Source organism: Grus americana, chromosome 4, assembly GCF_028858705.1.
Source record: "Grus americana isolate bGruAme1 chromosome 4, bGruAme1.mat, whole genome shotgun sequence".
Classification (NCBI taxonomy): domain Eukaryota; kingdom Metazoa; phylum Chordata; class Aves; order Gruiformes; family Gruidae; genus Grus; species Grus americana.
In genome coordinates this window covers 43254730-43267698 of record NC_072855.1, presented here as the reverse complement: position 1 = coordinate 43267698, position 12969 = coordinate 43254730, and the positions used below count along the sequence as shown (strand labels likewise).

The following is a 12969-nucleotide window of genomic DNA, read 5'->3' as shown; positions in this document are numbered from 1 at the left end:
CACCTAAAAATAACCTGAAAAAGCATCAGTCCAGATTGTCTAGCTCTTGTCTCTTATTTATTGAGATTTAACATTGTGCTGTTTGAGCATAGTTTAGAGGACTTTTATCCATGCTGCTTTCTGCAAGTACAGACACTTCCAATCTTTGATGGCAGGAAATTCAATGGAGAAGGGGACTGCAGTGGTACACACTAGCTGCAGCATTCCTTTTATTGATAGGCATCATAAATTGCCAGCCCAACCTAAAACGTGTGCGTCCCTATTACTAAAACAAGGCAGTTCATTCACCTTTTACTTTCTGTCAAGATTTAAGACTATATGGTAAACAGCTGTACACAGTATATCTATACACAGAAAAATCTCTGGGGGAGGATGATGTTAGTAATACCATATGCCCTCTGCCAGGGCGAATCCTGCCTTCTGGTGTGCAGAAATTTTGTTGGCATAGGGAGTTGCAACTGTGCCAGTGTTGGTTTTGTTGGGTTTTTTTGAATCCGCCTTTTTGAATAGGTTAAATTACTTTCCAATTTTCTTTAATGATTTACATGAATGATAACATAGAACAGATAAATCTTTTGTTGATATTGGAAAAAATGCCACCTACAGAAAACGTAGTACTACGTGGTGTTTGCTATGTATTTTGTGCTTTCTTATCCCAGGCAGTAGGAGGTATGATATATTCTCTCTGAAGCTGCAGTAGCGCAATGGAATCTGCTGTGTAATCAATAATTCCTTAATTGTGCTGACAAATACCCATTGATTATTTTTCCTGTGAAGACTTTCAGCCATCTTGTCCCTTTGAACAAGCTCTGCCTTGTCTGTAGCTCTATGTAATACTTTGCAGAACTGCAAATCAGAATCTTAAATATATTTATACTTGTTTGGTTCCCGACCAGAAATCATGCTGTGACAGATTGGGGGTCTGCCTATGTACAGCTAATGAATTCTGGTCAACGTTAAGGAATTGCTGTATCAACAAATACCTTGGCATGTCAGAGTGAGAAAAGGCTGTGAAGGTTATTTCATATAGTTTCAAAGGCAGGGGCTGTTGAGGAGGGTCACTAAATTTTAATGGTTTCCATTTAGATTACAGACAATGACATGATCACACCTAAGTAAAACCATCCTTTTTCCCGACTCTATCCTGGCAACTAAGGTTTGGAAGAAGGCAAATTTCCAAACAGAAAACAGAAAAACCTGATGTTTCAGCTGTGTCATGGAAAATGGAAAACTTGTGGCTAGACTGGTGAGAGGACCTCCAGGCTCTCCACAGCTGTGCCAATGGTGGAGGTATAGGGTGTGGCTTCCATAACTTGCTTCCAACAGAGCCAGCTGGGTTAGTTTAAGCAGCTGTGGAAGGTAGCTTGACCTTAACCCAGCTGTCTGCATCTCACCTAGGTGGAGAAAAAGGCTCCCCCTTGTGAACCCCTCTGCCTGCACAGCTGGCGTGAGGTGGGCATGGGTGGAAAAGGACGAGAAGACTGCTGAGAGCAGTAGGGTTTTCAAGTAGTACGGCTAGATACAGAGATACCTACCTATGGTCTGAGAAACTCAGGAAAAAGGAAGGTAATAGTTTAGAAGGAATCTGAACTGCAAAGTGGATGAGCTGAGGAGAACAAATATTTTGTAACTGGTGAGGCCTCTTTATTTGAAGGACAGGTTGAAAAACAGTCTGCAAAGGACAGACAGAATTTTTGTATGAATAAGAATATACAGGACCTCTCTGCCATCCTCAGAGGTAGCACTAGGAAATGTAATAAATTTAATAAATGTAATAAATAATAATAAATATAATAGCACTATGAAATGTAATAAAAAACTGAAGCAGAGGAAAACATACGAATGATTGTACTTTTAGCCAGATCTGCATATTTCTCATGGAGAATAACATGGTAAGTGGGTGGGTTTGGAATTCTGATATTTGTGCATTTATTTCTTCAGTACATGTACCTGAAGGAGTGCCTGAATTGTAAAGGCAAAATGCCCTGTGGGTTAGACATCTGGGAAGAGGTGCACATAAGCGAGAAGAAGTTTGAGAAGTGTAGCAGTAGGCAAAAGCAAAGAGGTGAGTTGTGAGGTTCCCTTTCCGGGAAAGAATGACACAGGAAGTCTGCATCCAGGTAATAAGACAGGGAAGTCGAAACAGGAGGTGCCGCAGTTAGACTAAAAGAAGCAGGAAAGCATGTGGATGTACACAACCACAATAACCTAGTGAATGCCAGCTGAGAGGATCAACTAATGCTTTGATGCATGCTGGTTTTAGGTAAACAGTGCAGTAGGCTGGCAATTGAGTAGTATGGCATTGAAGGATTTCTGTCAATTTTCTCAGTAACACTGGAAAGAAAACATTCTTCCTGTTTTGCAAAATTAAAAAAAAATAAAAATAATTCTCCACCAAGGCATCTGCTACACTAAAAACATTTCAAAGCTGCTTGCAGGATGTTCCCACGGAGAACCCGGTGCTAGAGACAGACTGCTGTTTAAGCAGCCCTTTTGCAGGTTTAGGGGATGTGGTAGCAGCTTGTGGGTATAAATGTTTGGCTGCTGTCCTGATTTTTGGCTGGGATAGAGTTAATTTTCACAAGAAGCTAGGAGGGGATGCAGCCAGGACAGCTGACCCCAACTAGCCAAACGGTTATTCCATGACATCGTGCCCAGTATATAAAGGGGGCTGGCCGGGGAGGAGGGGTCACTGGGCATCGGGTTTTGGGGCTGTGAGCAAAGTGCATTGTGTGTCACCCGCTTTGTATATTCTTTTATAAGTATTGTTGTTATTTTCCTCTTCCTTTGCTGTCCTATTAAGCTGTCCTATTAAACTGTCCTTATCCCAACCCATGAGCTTTACCTTTTTCCTCCGATCCTCCTCCCCATCCCACGGGGTGGACGGGAGGGGTGAGCAAGCAGCCGCATGGTGCTCAGCTGCCAGCTGAGGCTAAATCACAACAGCTGTACTCAAGCATCAGAACAGGTATCCATTTATTCAGTGCTGTCCTGACGGTCCTTGGCATGCTTTGTGGCCCATACCTTCATCCCGCAAGGCTGTGGCTGCCAGTATAAAGTGCCTCACTGTGCAGGACTTCTGACTGTTAGGTTTTATGTGAAGCTTTACAGATGTTTTCTGTTTCCTGTGGCATCATGGTGGTAACGGTGAAAGCTGAATAGAATCACCTGTGAGCTCGGTCTTCCACCCAAACAGTCAGTAGGTTGTCAGCACAAAGTGATAGGGGAAGATACGGCTTTTAAGATTAAGTCATAAAGTTTCCCATTCTCCACTGAAAACAAAAGAGATTTTTGAAAATGTAGTTGCTTGCCTGGGTGTACTTAGTTATTTTTTTGTGGAAAGTAAGTGAAAGCAAAACCCCTGCTAGCCTAATATTAAGACACATAGTGTTTTGGTATGAAAGATTGTCTCCATTTTGCATTGTTTGGTGAAGAGCCTCACCGCATCTCTCTACCATCCCACCTGCACACCTAAACCACTGAGTTTTATGTTATCTTTAAATTAGCTTCCTCCAGTAGCTGTTTTTATCTCTTAAAATTAAACAGCCTGAAAAAGTTCTGCATTTCTGGTTTAATATTGTACTACGTTGTCTGTGGAAAAATGCATGGTGCCTTCAGAAGAGATGGAAGTAAACCATCCGTCTGAGTCTCTGGGCCCATTGTTCCAGTTACGGTGTTATATTTCCTCCTTGCAGCTGGACTAAGGGTAAATTCCTCTCCTTCCAACTGACACTCACAGCCGCTTCATAGGCTGCCATGGAGATGTGTTTTTGCCACGTGAGGGGTATTTGCTACTGTGCAGCAATTCACGTCTGCTTTATAATAGCAGGTTTCAATTGTGAGGATCAAAGCTAAAAATAAAAGCACTTCTATGCTCATATGTGAATAAAGAAGATTTTTAGTTAGGTTGAACTATTTATTAATCTACGCTGAGGAACTGATTTGGAAGAAGATGAATTCTTTTTCCAAATGCACTTAAATCCAATGAAAGGGTATGAATTGTACATGGTTTTTATAATACAAAGTATGAATGATTTTTAATTTTCTTGTTTGGACTTATCCATGAAATTGCAGGACATAATGCTAAGACTGTGCCAGTCAGTCAGGGTCCAAATTGCAGCAATAGTGTCATCCTGTGATCCAGGATGAATCCTACTCCAGTGTTAAAAGTGCAAGTTTATGACAGGTTAGGATTAGTATTTCTAAACCAAAGTGGGATAATGTAATGATCTAGGGTAGTCCTGATATTAAGGATTGAAAATATGCCTATTTACAGATGTGCTCAGTAAAATTGGGAGTCTAAGTTCCAAAGTTCCAGAAATGCACAGAACTAAAATTTCTTTATAAAAAGCGTTATTACAGTTTCATTAAAGTCATTAAGGGACTGTGTACCCTTTGTTTTAGTGATATTGCTTTCAGCATTGAAGTCCACCATCGTCAATATTTAACTTATCTATATGTAAATTATCTTGTCAAAACAGTAGTAAAAGGAAACACAAACCAAAATAAAACAACAAATCTTTTTGTACAGCTGTCAGTGTTGATAATAGAATGGAATGGAAGAGGAACTGGCAGGAGAATTATCAAATAACATGCTTAAAATTATATTAGCGTATTATTTTACCTTATTATTATTCTCAATTTTTTATATCTTAGTAAAAAGTTCCCTGTAAGCAATTAAATGTGAGTAGTCTGTCTTGAATCTGCTCAAATATGTAAGATTAAATAAAAAACTTTGAATGTCCCCAAGCAACTTTTACTCACTCTGAGAAATAATTGAGGAGAGGTTAATTAAGTGTCGGAATCCTGTTACCAGTGACCACTCCGGCTTCAGTTCTGCAGAAGGTTGTTGTGATCATTTTCTAGTATTAACCGCACGAGACTTAATTAGGTGTTCTCCTCTGATTGCAGATTGTTTTAAACTTCACCACCATGGACCTTTACAAGAGCAGTCTCTGTTGGTACGACTATATTGAAGTAAGAGATGGCTACTGGAGAAAATCACCTCTGCTTGGTATGCAACTGTCAAATGCTGCACTGTCCATAGTTAGAATGCTCTTTGAATTCAGTGGACTTGCTCGCTGTTAAACCCACAACAAACCTCTTGGTTTTTAGGTGTCTAGAATATAGGTAAACTTGGGAATGGGGAAAAAAAACTCTAAATGGCTTCAAATAAGTCATTTATTTGACTTCAAGCTTCAAGCCTTCCTTTCATTGCAGCTAGCTGTTATTCAGCTTCATGTGCGGAAAGAAGAAAACTACAAAATGTGCAACTTTTTGCTTTGCTCATGGGTATTGAAATATGAAGTTGCCATAGTTTTGTTCACAGAAATGGGGAAATAGTATACGGACAAAACTGTAGAGCGTGTGATGTGAAATCCCTAGAGCATGTGATGAGCACCTGCACTGTGGTTGAGAGCACCCACTGTAGAGTTGTACTTATGAGCTCTGTTCCCATACTTTTAAAATTATGAATAGAAGACTACTTCTGTTTCTTCTTTGCATGTCCTTCCCTGCTCTTGCAGAGAAAAGACATGCAAAGCAATAATGAATTAGTTCTTAAGAGTTGCAACTAATATGCAGGAAGCTGCAGCCATCCTTTTCTTAATTCAGAGGGTTGGTGGGGAGAGCTCACAGCCCATAATGGCACTGTCCAATCCAGAGGCTCGGTTTGACATCCCGTGATCTTCTGTGGTTGAAACTGGGGATTTCAGACCATCGGCAACATGAACATCCCCAACTTCTTGGGTCAGTTTGGTTGGTTTTAGAATGAAAAATAAAACTGTTTGTTAGAGTTCTAATAGTCACAATTTAAAAACAGCAAAAAAGAAAGGAAAGGAAGCAGATGCAGAGGACAGCTTTTTAACAGTAGTGACTATTTTCTTGGCCTTAAAAAAAAAAAAAGGAAGAAGAAACAATTAAGACCAGACAGTAATTACCTTTTCTCCTGTTCCCTTCTCTATCACCTAGACAAAAAAAGAAATTTCACCTACCTAGGCTGAATTTAAGAGGATAACATAGTCTAGGGTCATTTGGACTTTAGTTTTTAAATCTCTTTGGTCCCTAGACACAATGAGCGGTATTACTGTGCCCCAGATTACGTTCTTCTCTTAAGATAAGTACTCACTTTCCCCTTCCAAAACACCTGGGTTTGTATATATAGAAACAATCTATAAGAATAAATTTTCTACTTAATTCCCTTAAGGTTTTATACTTAGATTTGTGAGCCTGACTGCAATGAAAAGAAGTACTGAAAGCTTTATAATAAAATCTTTGTGTATTAGCTCCTGATCTGCAGAAACACATGTGCTTGACCATAAGCGTGTGAATAGTTCCACTGAGTTGGTTTTGCTACTCCTGTTTATAATGTTAAACACTTGTATAAATGTTTGCAGCGTTTGTCTTCAGAGGCGGCAGAAAATGCAGTTACTGGTTGCATGTTTTTAGGCAGGTTTTGTGGTGACAAACTGCCAGAAGTCCTCGCATCCTCCGACAGCAGGATGTGGATCGAGTTCCGCAGCAGCAGCAACTGGGTTGGGAAAGGTTTTGCAGCAATCTATGAAGGTAAGCCTCTTACAGCATTAAAAATGTCTTGGTTATGGAGGAAAAATATTAATATTTAATATAAATATTGGATTTTTTTTAAAAAAAAAGTAAAAAATAACCTAATATGAAATCAGTATATTATTATTAAAAGAGACAGTAAGTGTTAACTTACTAGACAGGACATTCTGAAACTCTTCCTGTGATCAGATTTCAGATGACCTCTTTTTCAGGGACACCACTGATAATATTCATAAGCTTTTTTTTACCAGTTGTTTAATTAACTAAATGTGCATGTTCTTGTGCTTAGCGTCTGGAAAGATTTCTTTGAGTACTTTCTGTTTATTCTTCAGAAGAATCTGCCTTAAGTTTTCCATATGCTCTGGGATTACTTAATAGAGACACTCCCACACACTGAGTATATTAGCAAGTCAGCATTCACCTGTTTAAATTACAGCCTGTTTTCCTGAATAGTGATTCTATGGTAGTAAACTGTATGATTTAACTGGTCTTCACAGATCTTAACATTATTATGAGTATGTTTACTTTTAATGAAAATGTTTGTTATTTATATTAGCTGTTTCTTCAAATTCAGTGTAAGCTTGAAGTGCTAATCTGTAGGTTAAAATGCATAGATCATTATAAAGTATGAGGTTTCACTCTCTCAAATGTTGTCTTCTAAAGGTTAGTAAATATTAATGAAGAATGTTTATTAAATGTATTTCAAAGGAGAACAGAAAGTAAAATCTAATTATTGTGACCTTTTAAAGATATTCTGTAAAATGTATAGGTTCAGATTATCCGTGATTCCAAAGTCTTTCTGAACACTGACATACTTAGAGCTATTAGAAATGCTGAATTATATTCCCTAATGGAAATATGTATAGTGGTTTAAATGGACTGTATTTTCAATAATTTGTCCTTGGTAGACTTTTTAAGTCTTCTCCAGCATAATCTTATCATTATTTTTAAAAAGGAGCGCATAAAAATATCCGTTTGGGCATGGGGAATGGAAAATGTCATTATTGACAATATGAATTTTATGCCTTTATCAGCTATCTGTGGAGGTGAAATCCACAAAAACGAAGGCCAGATCCAGTCTCCCAATTATCCCGACGACTACAGACCAATGAAGGAATGTGTGTGGAAAATAACAGTGTCAGAAAACTACAATGTAGGATTAACCTTTCAAGCATTTGAGGTAAAGCCTTTTAACTAATCTCAGAAAAGCATCTAGTGGATAAGTGACAGTGACATTTAAGAGTATCATCATTAACCTGTGAATAAATTTAAGAATGTTCCATCAAAAATAAACTCCAGAATCCAATTCTGCTCTCCATGCAACCTTCCTTTTTGCACAAATTTTCAAGACGATTAAAGGTTTTTCATGTTTTCTATGCTATTTGAATTGGAATGGTTAAAGTACTGAAAGTAGTCGCAGTTTAGCAAACACATAATCCAGTTCAGTAAGGCTGCTTTAATATTCTGTTAAAGAATAGGGATTTTTTTATCTTTGCTAAATCTTATTGTTAAAAAGGAAAGTCTATTTGGGAAGAAAACACTGTGGTTTTCGGCTTCTGTTTTGAGAAGAAAGAAAAAAAAACAACCCTACTTAAATTCAGTTTACAAACCTGTATTTAGAGAGGGAAGAAAAAAGCCACAGTGAGTCATACTTGCATGTCTTTAGTGTACATCTCTCTGTGTATAACATTGCTAAACAGTGGTAACTATTGTATAACAAAGAAAACTAATATTTTATATGTCTTTTTTATACATACATGATACACTGGTTTGAAGTTTGTAGATAAATTTAGGAACATACTGAGTTCACTTGTTTTATTTGAATATGCCTCAGCAGTAATGACATGAAGAACACTTTTTTTTTAAAAAAAATATAAATTTTTTTTGCTTTATGGTGCACATAGATATAAACACAGGTATCATAAATATAGATATAATTTCCAACCTGTAATTTTGGTCTTACAGACAGAACTCAGGAGTATGACACATTTTTTATATGATCGGTGAAACGTCTGAGCATGAGATAACAAGGGTTTGGGACTTTATCAGCCATTACGAATATAAACAATGGAAACTTTAATAATTTCACAGATTCTACCTCATTTTCCCATTTTCATATCCTGAATTAATATCAGGTCTAGTGCTGACAAGATCAGCTCTCCCTGCCCAAAGAGTCTTCCAAATGCCATTCATACTCTGCGTGCCCTGGGTCAAGGTTACTTAACATAGTATGTCAGTCTCTCTTTTTAGGCACTGTTGGAAGTGGACAATGTTTTCAGTTACTTTATATAATTTACTGAAGAGATACGGAGCTTTTCTAATCTGCCATTGCTGCTCAGTATTTTTTAGTGTGATCCCAAGACAAAAGGCACTATGCTTAGCATAAGAGACTCCATGTAGGTGCTCAGTGTTGGTCTATGTGCATGGTACATTATTGCTTGAATTGACCACAGTTCCGTATCACTTCTGGGAGAATCAAACTTTCATCTCTTCTTACCATTCAGGACCTTTTTCTAATCACCAAATTATGGACTATCTGCAAGTGTGAAGATGGCATGTTCATGCCTCACTTTATAGAAAATAATTAGAAGCAAAGGACCAGCAAATGAGAACATAATTTATTAGGCTAGTGGTTAAGATAGTAAGAAGAAATGTCCAGTTTTTCCTCCAAACTATTTAGTATTATGGCACTCATCTCTAGAGGTGAAACATGTGGGCTGACACCTGTAAGAAGAAGGAAATTGAGCAGAAGTACAGTTGAGTGGTGGTCTCAAGTTAAAGGGAGTTAGTGCCTCTGCTAGATGTGTTTTGAAAGAAAAAAAAAAAATCTCTTACAGTAGGGACTTGAACGGCACACGCTTTTCCAAGGAGAGTCTGAGCTGTGATTCCAGAATGGCAAGATGCCCTTGAGCACCAAATGAGGTGCCCTAGAAAGGCACAAGACTTCTGTTATATCTCTCTTTGCGGTGTTTCTTACTGGCTCGTCCACAGAGCTCCCTGCTGAGAGGGAGAGTTGCTTTGGAAACTGCTCTGAAGTGCCCTGCCTAGACATTCATCATTGGGTCTGATTTCCATTTCAGGTCCAAGCGCCTCTGAACGTAGGTGTTCTGGTTTTTTAGTACTAAGTCACTCTCTGGACTGAATCCTTGGTGCACTGCCCAGTAAAACAAAAAGTTGCTTAAAAATCACAGTTGTTCATGCCAGCTGAGATCAAAAAAAGTAAATGTCAGGCCAAAGAGTTATTGCAGCGTGTTTGTGAGAAAATTACTTCTCTGTCCTTTGAAAGGTACAGTTAAGTAAGAGGAATTCTCATTATCCATATGTAATGCTAGAAAAAATAACTGTATAAATAACCTTCACTCTGAAATGAAAGCACTAGGGAAGCTGAGAATTTCAAACTGTATCAATGAGTCATCTTGTTTTGCCTGCTGTGGGCAACGCATTTTCCACTGAGTGTGGGATTGCCCTGTCTTATTTGGCTGCCTGGTGGGGAGCTACACTTTCCAGTATCTAGATGACAGCAGAGATGTTGGGACTCGTAATTCCAACTTTTTCCTTCATTATTGTAGTCCCCTTCTTTTTATTATTCTTTGAAAAATAGCAGTCCTTGTATTTGATATTTTGTTGAGAATTTTTGTTGGCGTGCGGTCTCACCAGCTAAGGCAATACAGAGGGTTTGTAGAGCTGAGCCATATTAATCTTCCTCCTTTGAGTGGCCCTGTTAATATTTTTGCAGATAGTGTTAATTTAAACTATTTTTATATAAATCAGGGAATAAAATTTATCTGCTCTTCTGATTTCACTATACATATATCCCACTTTTTAAGACTAAAGTCTATGACCTGAGTCAGATATGTTTACCTGGAATTTGATTCTATCACATTGTACAGGAATTTGATTCTATCAACAAATAAATTACCAATGACAAAAAGTAATTGGAAGATTTCTCCTGAAATATAATTGCTCCCAGATTTGTTCTTCAAATTCTTTTTTTTCTTTCTCTTTTTTCTTTTTTTAAAAATATATATATATAATTTTATTTTTTTTTTTTTTTTTTTTTGCTGTTAGGGGAGTGCTACAAACAAAGGTAGCCTGGAATTTTTAACCAAATATATTCTAGTCTAAAGTCATTGTTTTTTTCAAAACTGAAACTATGCACAGGAATTTTCTTTTCTTTTGAGAGTGGATGTTGAGAAAGTCTCTGGGTTTCTATTTCACCAGGAGATTTCTTAGTGTTTTCTTGTGCTTATGTGCCTGTCTGAGGAATTTTTCTGGCATTTTCTCAACTTAGTTCTCTAATGCCATTCAAATTCTGGGTGTCTTCCAAGGCCTTCAGGAGCCAATGGTGTCTTTCATTCTCCTATAAGCAATGAATTTTTCTGTAAAACCTGTTTGTTTATGCTTTTTTGCATTTGCTAACATTTTGCATATTTCTTCTCATCCACATGTAATATCAATCTTGTGAAATTTTAATGCTGCAGTAAATACAGTTTACAGGATCAGTCCAGTTACAACTAAAATCACTGGGAGTCCTTTCATTAACTTGAGGAGATTTTCTACTCTTGTAGTAGGAAGAATAAGAGACTATTGCAAGTGTAACAGATCTTTATATGGCAGCGTTCCCAGATGAAAGTACCGTGACATCTTAAAACCTGAGGTACAGATAAGCAAAGCACATTTTATACTAGTTCTTTTTCATTAGTTACCCAAGTGCCTTAACACCAGTTATCATTTCTCAAAAATCCAATACTTATCTGTTAGTTTATATATAGGTTTAATGATTGAATCCCTTAATATAATAATATTGATAATAATAATGGCATCACTTGCAGTAGTAGTACACTAAAAATAAATTAATATAGTAGAATGGCCACCTTTTGAATTGTTTTATTGAAAATCAATAGCACTTTGTAATTTGGTTGGTTTTTATTGTCTTAAGAAGTTTAGCAACTTACTGCTATACAAAATACATTTCTAGCTGTTGTCTTCTGCCAAAAATAGTGTGATTCTCAGAAAGAAAGAAACTAACAATTCGCCTCGGTGGGAATTTGATGTATGTAACTCAGAGCTGCACTTGGCCTGTGAAAAATCAAATTTTCCATATTGCTCCATAGAACATGGAAAATACGGAAACATGGAAAAAGACAGTTGTTAATTAAAAGGCTTGAGTAGTGAAATGACCACAGACATCTGTGGGGAAAATACACAATTCTTTCATTGATGTTAGTGGGCTTTGGACCAGTCACTTCTTTCTTTACTGAGATAACAAAGCAGACTTTGTTTCAAATTGGTATATGATGTCATGTGCTTAAAATTTATTATTTAGTTTAATAAAAATTTGGAATCGGTATTACAGCGTGAAAAACTTATCAGTGCTCAGGTAGACACATGCCTGACTGCGTTAGTTGCAAATGTACAATTGCCATTGAAGTCAGCAATGGGTGGTTGAATCCCAGATCTTGACTTTTCTCACTCATTTCCCAAACTCTGGCCCAAAGCACTTCCTGAGCAAACAGCTAAGAAATCACATGGATTGTACTGGAGAAGTGAATAGGAGAAAATAACGTATGTAAATGCTTGAAGAATTAGTTGGAAAGAGGACAGACAAATTTTGTGTCCAAGTGCCATATTTTGATACCATTAAAAGGAAATAAAATCAAACAGCCCCTTCCCCCAATTTTCCCTCTTACATAAAAGAAGCAGAAATCCTAGTGTGCTAAAGGAAAGCTCCTTAGTCTGTGGTGGTTACTGAGCTTAGCATTGGTCATAATGCACAATTAGAGCAGAGTATCAGTAGCCATTTGTACTAACTGCAGCTTACATGCAAAAAAACCTCTGTCCAGAGAGAAAATGTGGATTTTTCTGGGTTTGGTTTGGACTTCTTTGTCATTTTAACAGAATTTGGATGTGCTGAATTAAATTTGAGGCTTTTCCAACCCATTGTCTGTGCCTGCCTCCCCAAAACCTACCTCACGATTCAGTCACTTTAGTTAAACAATAGTTTTCTTAGAGGATTTATTTTTGAATGCTTGGATTTAGTTAATTCTTTTATAGCTAAGATGCTATATTACTTGAGTAACATGAAGTAATCCTGCAGTAAAATGACCCAGATCAAGAGGGGTTTTAATTCTGTTGCGAAAGACACTCTCTCAGTAAAGCCAGTGTCGTGGTTTAACCCCAGCCGGCAGCTCAGCCCCACGCAGCTGCTCGCTCGCTCCCCCCTGGTGGGATGGGGGAGAGAATCAGAGGAGTGAAAATGAGGAAACTGATGGGCTGAGATAAAGGCAGTTTAATAGGTAAAGCAAAGGCTGTGCACGCAAGCAAAGCAAACCAAGGAATTCATTCCCCACTTCCCATGGGCAGACAGGTGTTCAGCCATCCCCAGGACAGCAGGGCTCCATCACA

General features: G+C 37.8%; 1 protein-coding gene across 6 annotated transcripts in view; it reads left to right on the top strand.

Annotated features, from left to right (window-relative positions):
- The window catches only part of TLL1 (tolloid like 1), a 141235-nt gene that overhangs the window by 96413 nt on the left and 31853 nt on the right, over positions 1 to 12969 (top strand). For 5 of the 6 annotated variants that reach the window (XM_054825420.1, XM_054825422.1, XM_054825421.1 and 2 more), the window contains 3 exons: positions 4912 to 5014; positions 6448 to 6564; positions 7599 to 7744. In XM_054825420.1, the coding sequence (XP_054681395.1) occupies positions 4912 to 5014; positions 6448 to 6564; positions 7599 to 7744 (366 nt within the window). Of the gene's footprint in view, positions 1 to 4911; positions 5015 to 6395; positions 6565 to 7598; positions 7745 to 12969 lie in introns of those variants that run through there. The other variant, XR_008577095.1, reaches the window with a different exon arrangement.